The following is a 9389-nucleotide window of genomic DNA, read 5'->3' as shown; positions in this document are numbered from 1 at the left end:
TCTCTCTCTCTCTCTCTCTGTGTGCGTGTGTGTGTGTGTGTGTGTGTGTGTGTATTGTGGCTCAGCGCAGGGTTGACAGAAAAAATGAAGGACAACCAACTTCTGCCTTGTCTCATCACTGTCCCCATGGTCACCGCTTGGCTGAACATGCCATTAGGCAAACAAGGAAGCGATTCAAAGGCCAGTGTGGATCAGAGAGAGAGAGAGAGAGAGAGAGAGAGTGAGTGCCTTGGCCACTTGCATTAGGTAACATTAGTTGTTGGGAATGGCAAGCAAGGAAAGGGCTGTTAAGAATATAAAAAGAGCCTGCTGGATCAGGCCAATGGCACTCTGTTCTCACAGTGGCCAACCAGATGCTCGTGGGAAGCCCCTAAGCAGGACTCCGTCACAAGAGCACTCTCCCTTCCTGTGGCTTTCAGCGACTAGTATCCAGAAGCGTTTCTACCTCCAACCATGCAGGCAGGGCATAGCTATCACGGCTAGTTGTGCCTGTGTTCTGTTTGAAGGTTTCCCATAGGCACCTGGTGGGCCACTGTGAGATAGGAATGGAGGGGGAATTTGATTGAGCTTTGTATTTATACTTCTTCAGGTTCAGGGAGACCAGAGGGGAGGGGAGCTGCCTGTTGCAGCCTGACGCTTCATGGCTCCTCTCCAGCCTCCGCTTCTGCCTCTGATTCTGGACTGCGCTCTGCCACAGCCTCTTCCTGCTCACTAAACCCGGTTGCCTCTTCAGCTTCTGACCTCCTCCTCTCAGTCTGCTTCCTCTGACCACTCATCATTGTCCCACCACCAGTCTCCTGGCTCTGAGCCTTCTTCCCCAGCTGGTGCCTCCCACCATGGCTCTGCATCCAGCCAGTCCATGACAGGTCCTTGGGAGTCTCAGGCCAGCCCCTCCTCAGCTACCCCGCTCTCTCCAAGCCATTGCCAACCCTGCTTTGTAGCCTCCTTGATTTTTTTTTATTTTTCTGGCTGGAATTGCCCTTGAACTCTGATAATGCCTCTTGCTTCCCTGGCTGGAAGGTAGGATGTGTATGCAAGTGTGTGTAGAAACTAGCCTACTGCACAAAGATGTTTAGGGAAGCTTTTAATGTTTAATAGGTTAGGTAAAGGTAAAGGTACCCCTGCCCGTACGGGCCAGTCTTGACAGACTCTGGGGTTGTGCGCCCATCTCACTTAAGAGGCCAGGGGCCAGCGCTGTCCGGAGACACTTCCGGGTCACGTGGCCAGCGTGACATCGCTGCTCTGGCGAGCCAGAGCCGCACACGGAAACGCCGTTTACCTTCCCGCAAGTAAGCGGTCCCTATTTATCTACTTGCACCCGGAGGTGCTTTCGAACTGCTAGGTTGGCAGGCGCTGGGACCGAGCAGCGGGAGCGCACCCCGCCGCAGGGATTCGAACCGCCGACCTTTTGATCGGCAAGTCCTAGGCGCTGAGGCTTTAACCCACAGGGCCACCTGCGTCCCTTCGTTTAATAGGTTATTGTATTTTAATGTTCTGTTGGAAGCCGCCCAGAGTCTCTGGGGAAACCCAGCCAGATGGGCGGGGTAGAAATAAATTATTATTATTATTATTATTATTATTATTATTATTATTATTATTCACACCTGCTGCTCTGTGCACTTTTGCCTCTGGCCCCACCCACTGCTATCATGTGGCCCTTGGAAGGTTGCCCAGAATGTGGCCCTTTGACAGAACAAGATGCCCCACTCCATGCTAGCACAACAGCAGGCAGGACTGGGGGAGTTTATAACAAAATACCAGTGTTTTCTCTTTTTTAAAGGTGAGGCTTGGCTGCACACGTAATAATCCTCTGTGGACAGTCCCTCCCCAAGTCCCTAGTTATGTTTGGTGTAACCAAGGCTTAGCTTGGCTTTCTCTGTGAATTGTGTGTTGAGTCCGGCCGTAACTCAGAAACCATTCAGGCTAAGCTCCGTGTCCATCTCTAACAACAAAGCATCCCTCCTGCCTGGAGATGGGCTGCGGAATGTTATAAAAGGCAGACACTGCAGGAAAACCCCTCAGCTACCAGCCTTCGCCCTCTGAGCTCATCGGCGCCAGGTCGAAGGAGACAGTTTTGCAGGATGGTGAGTCTTGCCTGGACTTGTCAGCTGGGCTGGAGCAGCGAGGGAATGGCAGCCCCACTCGGCATAGCTGTCAGGGCCATGTGGAGACCTCCCTTGTTTTAAATATAGTGCCGTACGATCCCAGTGCCCTTCTAATGGGAATGCAAGTGCTTTTAGATCTGTAGCCAGGGTGTTGTTCGAAGTATGCATGGTGTAGGGAAAAGAGGATAAAATAATTTCACAGTGTAGGAACAGGAGGGAAGAGGAATTAGCACTCTTGATGGTGGGGTGTTTTTACCAGTTTGCCCTCCCCTTTTTCCTTTTTCACTCAGCCTCAGTTCTAGATAATGGGAAATGGGAAATACTATTTTTTTAAAAGAGAGAGAGAGAGAGAGAGAGAGAGAGAGAGAGAGAGAGAGAGAGGAAGGGAAGCCCAATGTCTGAACACTGAAAGATTCCAGGAATTCCAGGCCCTTATCCAGAGTTCAGTTTCCTCAGAATAAAGGACAGTGGTGTCTTTAGGATGTATGGTTTATTTACACAGATATACAACCTGAGCCTATGGTGGAGAGGCTCACAGCATTAACACCCCAAGAGGGCCTTCCTTCTCCCAGAGCCACAGCCTTGGATTCATACAGAAATCAGGCATGGCTATATATCTCACAGCTGCCCAGCCCTCAGCCTGCCGCATTTTGCCTCTAGCTCTCACAAACAACTCCCAAGAGGGAGTGGGGGAGGGACGGACATCCATTTGTTATCTGGCATGGAGCGACTTCCTTTGTTACCTTAATGACCCATACTTAGAGGACTGTTTCAACAATTTGAACCCTTGTTAAGATTTTAACACTTGCCGGATCCAGGAATTAGAAGGGTCTGGGGCATGCAGCCTACCCCCCAAAAAAAACCTTTTCAATACTATGACAATATACTAATTTTGGTATGCAGCCCACCATGTATACCCTGAGTAAATAACAACAACAACCTTTTAAAAAGAGATTTTATGGTGTAGTGCAGTATTCCCTAACCTGGTGCCCTCCAGATGACTGGTGAAGAGATTTTGCTTCTATTCTTATTAAGCTCCTGACCTGAGAACGAGGTGTCAGCATCTCCTAGCCACTGACTACTGCAGTGTAAAGGCGGAGTTGTTGGAGGGGCAGGGAGATGTTGTGCCAAGGTGTTAGAGCCAAAGGACTCACCAAAATACACTAGAACCAGGAAGATGGTTGTTGCCTGTGCTTTTTTTTCTGGGAGGGATGCAGGGGTACGTATACCCCTAAACATTTTGTGAATCTTTGTACTTTTGTCCATTTACTGTATTTATTTTTCCCGGTTTGAACTATAAAATAGTGATTTTCTTGAGTCAAAATGATAGTACCCCTGAACATTTTTTTAAAAGAAAAAAAGCACTGGCTGTTGCTCTGGCAAAGACCAAGCTCCTGTCTAGGAGTGGCCACCCCAGAGCCTGGGAATACTCCACTGCCCAGAAAGATGCATTAATCTGCATTTTTGGTGGCTTGCCACAGGAGGCAGGGAGTTTCCTGTTCTGCTGCTGGTAGCCCCTGACATGTAGCTTCCACACCAGTGATGGATCTGCCCCTCTTTCCCCAGCGCGAGTGCATTTCTATCCACGTGGGCCAGGCTGGTGTGCAGATTGGCAATGCATGCTGGGAGCTGTACTGCCTGGAGCATGGGATTCAGCCGGATGGGCAAATGCCCAGCGACAAAACCATCGGAGGTGGAGACGACTCCTTTAATACCTTCTTCAGTGAAACCGGAGCTGGGAAGCATGTGCCTCGGGCTGTTTTCGTGGACCTGGAACCCACTGTGATCGGTGAGGGCTGTGTATTAGGGGTGGAGTCTGACTGGATCCTCTGTGTATTCTGATTGGATACTGATCTGAGGTGGCCCAAGACATTCTGGTGGCTGCCATGGTGGTAAAAATATAATAATAGATGCTTAAGAACTTCATGCCCTTTAATGGTACCCCAGGGTAGAATTCTTAACCCTGCCTAATGTTGGCCTGAAGCAGCTTGAATGAACTGGTTAAAGAACCACAGGGATCCATGACATTCATTCGTTAAGAATAAAGGTTGTTCTTCAGTCGTTAAGAACAACAGGGTTGTTGTGAGCTTAAAATGGGTTGGAGTTCCTAGGAAGAAAAGTGGAATAGACATGTAATAATAAAACAAATGGATGTAGAAAGCAAGCGAGTTTGGTGCTAGGAACCCATTTCAAGTTTGTGTTGCCACACAAGGACATTTAAAATGGCAACATCCTCCCAGATTTGTCTGTATTCTCACAGTATGTCAATAGGAGACAGCAAAGACTTTGGAGTGTGGCTTTCTATGGAAAATGTGCTTGCTGTGGTCCATGTCTGTATCCCCTCTCTGCATGCCTACAGTGGCCCACTGGCTAGCTGAGAACTCTCTAAATCTGGTGAAAAGATTCTCAGGTCAGGGCTGAACCCATATCATACTCTCAGCTATTGAAACCGAATCTCCATCCAGCCTTGGTCTGTCAGCAGAGTGGGCTAGGAGACAAGAGAGGTGAGGAAATGACTTGACCTACTGTTTCCTCTGCAATCCAGATGAGGTTCGGACTGGCACGTACCGCCAGCTCTTCCACCCAGAGCAGCTGATCACTGGCAAGGAAGACGCTGCCAACAACTACGCCCGCGGGCACTACACCATTGGCAAAGAGATCATTGACTTGGTGCTGGACAGGATCCGGAAGCTGGTAATTGGGCTTGGTGGCATGGGAGACCTGGGGCAGGAAGGGGCTGGATCTGCTTTCTGGAATCTGGGAGGAGTTCTGGTTAATGAACGTGGAGGGGAGATAATCAGCGGCTTGTGTTGATGCTGCACAAGTTCAGTTTCCACTGCCTCACTCAGGGAACTAGATTATAGTGCAGAAGGCTTATCCACACTTAAATTTTGCCCCACACTTTCTAGGTACAGGTCCACACTTTCCCAGTCTGTGTCTGAGTGCTCCCCCCCCCTGCTGCTTTCCCCCGGAAAAGCTGATCTTTACTGCTGAATCAGAACAAACAGTAATTCAGATTTTGCCATGGATTGCTGTTCGCTCCAATTCGGTAAAGAGAGGGTTTTAACTGAAAAAATAGCCAGGTGTGTGTGTGTGTGACACATACCTATAAAGTCTGGACCTGTGTTTAGAAATGCAGAGCAAAGCGACTTCCGGGTCGGCGCCATCGCCGAATGGCGGGCTCCTTCCGAGCTCCGGAGGGAGCCTGCTCGGCAGGGCCTGGGTCCTACCGCACCGGCGATGCGGGGACCCTCAAAAACCACGGCCAGAGTGAGGCCGTGGACATGGAGACTCGGCTGGCACCGTTAGCGCCATCCCGGCTCGTGAAGAGCCTTTTTAAAGGCTACGGATCGGGCGCCGGGGAGAAGCGTGGTGCTTTGAGTTCTCTGCTATCCCTGCCGAGCGCAGCCGCAAGCCATCCGGCGGAGAGCGCTGGCTTCTTCTATTGAAAATCTGGACCTAAAAGAACCCGTGAGTAATTGGACTATGGATTAAAAAAAAAGAGGGATAAATTTTTAAAAATCTGGAGCGAACGGGGGAGGTGGAAAAAAGGAAGTCAGCCTACCCCTCAATTGTAGAAGAGCTAAAACAAAGGATTTAACGACTAAGATCGAGCGTATCTTTATCTTCATGAATTGGCAACTTTGCGAGGGAAAATTATAAGACTGTGCTGGAGGAGAAAAGTGGAATTTGTATCAAAAAAAACAACCCCCCCCCCCGAATCCCTGGAGCGATCCGTGAAACTACCTGGGAAAGAGCATCGGGAGTTTTGACAGCTGTCAAAGGCTGTCAAAATGGAAGAATAAAGCAGGGACTTCGTTTTGAGGACTTTGCCGGTTAAATTGTATATAAATTGTTTCAAATAAGGATTTATAAATTAGTTGGACTAATGGATTTGATTTGGAAGGGAACTCAGTTACTGCGATCCACCTAGAGGAGCTGAGCGACACTGCATGTGTTTTTTTCAGGAAACCTGAACAGTTGTAACTTTTAATCTCCTGGGAACTGCAGAAATGGAACATTGTTTTGTCTACAGAGGGCTACAAACTACAGGAAACAATGGACTTTTCAGTTGGAAAACGAAAGGGACATGACGCTTTGCTTCTGAACAACAAGCCTCTGCAGAAAATAAGAAGGTCATGGAAAAAGAACATTTTTGCGGGAAAATAGGGAAATAGAAGGAAGAGAGAGAATGACAAGAATATGGAAACATCATGAACTGGACAGAGTTGGGAACATTTGGGACATCCAGATTTGACAAGCTTATGGAAATTAAATGGGAGTTTTTTACTCCTGGATAGAAAAATCTGGAGAGAAAAAATGGGCCCCTTTTTGAGACAGACTCCTTCCAAGATTGGACATTTGTAATTAAATATGACTGGCAAATTACTAGAGGGATATGGATGAAGCGGGTAGGCACCTCAGGAAGACACTAGGAGGAAGGGATAGAAGGAACACAACAGGGAAAGGGGGGAGGGAAATTTGGAATCCAAAGGTTGTAAAATTATTTTCTATCTTTATATCTTTTTTTCTTTCTTTATAAAATTTTGAAAGGGGGAACTCGTGGAAGGGAAAAAATCGATCTTAGGGGATGGGAATTTGGAAAAATTGGGTTATTGATGCTAAGTGAGTTATGGGATAAAAACTTGTTGAACTTAATTGCTTATTCGGAAGATTTGGAACACAACTGGGGGTGGGAAGGGGAAGTCCTGGTTTTGGTTTTGGAAGAAAGTGTATGAATTGGATCTAATTTGTTTTTAATTTGGAAAACTTTAATAAAAATTATATTAAAAAAAAAATAGAAATGCAGAGCAAAGCTAAGTGTGGATGAGCCCTAAAACGAAGGCAACAGCACTAAGATTGGAGACAAGCCTTTTACTATCGAAAAGCAAGCAAAGGCTTCTCGCCAGTCTTGCAGCTTGAACTTTGGATCACCTGACATCGTATTGACATCATGTGATTGACAGGTGGGCAGCTACAACCAGCTGTCCAAGTAAGTTGTGGAGGGCAGGCTCATCTTGGACGCCTGACTGTAAGCAAGGCTGGGTGCTGTGAACACTTGAGCGCACAGTGACCTGTGGAGCAGGCTCTTTCTCTGCTCATGCAACAGCCAGTCTCCTGCAATGGTGACACAATGGCCGTCTGTCATGAGGACCGATTCTCCACAGGTAATGTAGCAAGTACACCTTTGCTGGAATGAAAGCATTTTAGATCCTTCTTACTGCCCAGATGATTGATTGGTGGAGAAATCTGGTTAAGTTTAATTTGCGCATCTCAAGTCCATGCATGAACCAAAACAAAGCTTTTCTCTGAAATTTGCACTTCTCTGAAGTTTCTGTTGCAGTTCTGCAACCAAATGATGTGTGCAAAAATGCACGTATTAGGGGAAAATGTGCATAAAATGTATGCATTAGTGAAAGTAATGAAGAAAAATGCAATAGATTAGGAAAAGCAGCTTGCCAAAAATTGTGTCTATTAGTCAAAGCAACATATATTAGGAGAAATCCAACAAAAATGCTGGTGAATTTTCATGAGGACTTAAAAAATATTCAGCAACCTCACTGAATCTAAAACTGGCGAAATTAGAGACAGAGACGAGTGGAAGTTAACAAATTCATGCATCCCAACTGGCCAGCAATAGGGCTAAACTCTAATGCTGAAATACAGAGACTTGAATTTGGGTCTCCCAGAGGAATTGGGAGACAATAAAGCAGTGGTTGAGAGAGTTTTGGAGGACTCTATCCCATTATTCCACCCCATTTCCTAACCCCAACTGACCACCGCTTGGTTTGTTTCCTGCATTCCACAGGCTGACCAATGCACAGGACTCCAGGGATTCCTCATCTTCCACAGCTTTGGGGGAGGCACCGGCTCAGGATTCACCTCCCTGCTGATGGAACGGCTCTCGGTTGACTATGGCAAGAAGTCCAAGCTGGAGTTCTCCATTTACCCAGCTCCTCAGATATCAACAGCTGTGGTTGAGCCCTACAACTCCATCCTCACCACACACACCACCCTTGAGCACTCAGACTGTGCTTTCATGGTGGACAATGAAGCCATCTATGATATCTGCCGCAGGAACCTGGACATTGAGCGCCCAACTTACACAAACCTGAATAGGCTCATTGGCCAGATTGTGTCCTCCATCACAGCCTCGCTTCGTTTTGATGGGGCACTCAATGTGGACCTGACAGAGTTCCAGACCAATCTGGTGCCCTACCCTCGCATCCACTTCCCTCTGGCCACTTACGCCCCGGTCATCTCTGCGGAGAAGGCCTATCATGAGCAGCTTTCCGTAGCGGAGATCACCAATGCTTGCTTTGAGCCAGCTAACCAGATGGTGAAATGTGACCCCCGCCATGGCAAATACATGGCCTGCTGCCTGTTGTATCGAGGCGATGTGGTGCCCAAGGATGTCAACGCCGCTATTGCCACCATTAAAACAAAGCGGACAATCCAGTTTGTGGACTGGTGCCCCACAGGTTTCAAGGTGGGCATCAACTACCAGCCCCCGACTGTGGTTCCTGGTGGGGACCTAGCTAAGGTGCAGCGGGCAGTGTGCATGCTGAGCAACACCACCGCCATTGCTGAGGCTTGGGCCCGCCTGGACCACAAGTTTGACCTGATGTATGCCAAGAGGGCTTTTGTCCACTGGTACGTAGGGGAAGGCATGGAAGAAGGGGAGTTCTCCGAGGCACGAGAAGACATGGCCGCCCTGGAGAAGGATTATGAAGAAGTGGGAACAGATAGTATAGACGGTGAAGGAGAAGAAGAGGAAGGTGATGAGTATTAGCACAGCTCAATTTGTGTTATATGGGGAATTAAAGTATCCATTGCCTTGCCACTTGGGGATTCTCTTCGCAAAATAAAATATTAACTGGGTCGCAGAATGTGGTGTAGTTTTCTTCTTGACTCAAAGCTGCTTCCTTGCTCTGCTGGCCTATAAGCATCAAGAAGTCACATGCCATTCCTGAAGGTTTGTACCTCTGTTCAAATGACACTGTCCCACATGGGACACCTAAGTCCAATCCACATTAGTGGTCTTCTGTGGTACTGCCACTCCTTGTTTGACATGATGCCCTTGACAAATGCCCCTCCCTGTAGAAATACTGTGGGAATGTTCAGGGGTGCAGGAGAGGATATATTGTAAGATTATATCCTAATCCAACTTGTGCTAACAAGTTCCCAAAATATCAGCAGAGTTTATAAACATTCCCCTTTTAGTTCGCAACGGTAACGTGTGCACAGGTTCGCTAGAACCTCTATAATAATTACTCTGGTAAT

At 47.7% G+C, this 9389-nt stretch overlaps 1 protein-coding gene across 2 annotated transcripts; it reads left to right on the top strand.

Annotated features, from left to right (window-relative positions):
• Positions 1 to 1986: 1986 nt before the first annotated feature.
• LOC309367132 (tubulin alpha-1D chain) lies at positions 1987 to 8995 on the top strand. Of its 2 annotated transcripts, XM_081906481.1 has the most exons (4): positions 1987 to 2084; positions 3672 to 3894; positions 4651 to 4799; positions 7915 to 8995. In XM_081906481.1, exons 1-4 carry the CDS (start codon positions 2082 to 2084, stop codon positions 8896 to 8898), a joined length of 1359 nt encoding a protein of 452 aa, XP_081762607.1. In that variant the 5' UTR covers positions 1987 to 2081; the 3' UTR covers positions 8899 to 8995. The 2 variants fall into 2 exon arrangements, with proteins under 2 accessions (XP_081762607.1, XP_081762606.1); XM_081906480.1 differs by lacking the exon at positions 1987 to 2084 and having other exon boundaries at positions 3633 to 3894.
• Positions 8996 to 9389: the final 394 nt, after the last annotated feature.

The sequence above is a fragment of the Podarcis melisellensis genome (genome assembly GCF_964234715.1).
Source record: "Podarcis melisellensis genome assembly, chromosome: 1".
NCBI lineage: Eukaryota > Metazoa > Chordata > Lepidosauria > Squamata > Lacertidae > Podarcis > Podarcis melisellensis.
This window is presented reverse-complemented; position numbering and strand designations above follow the sequence as displayed.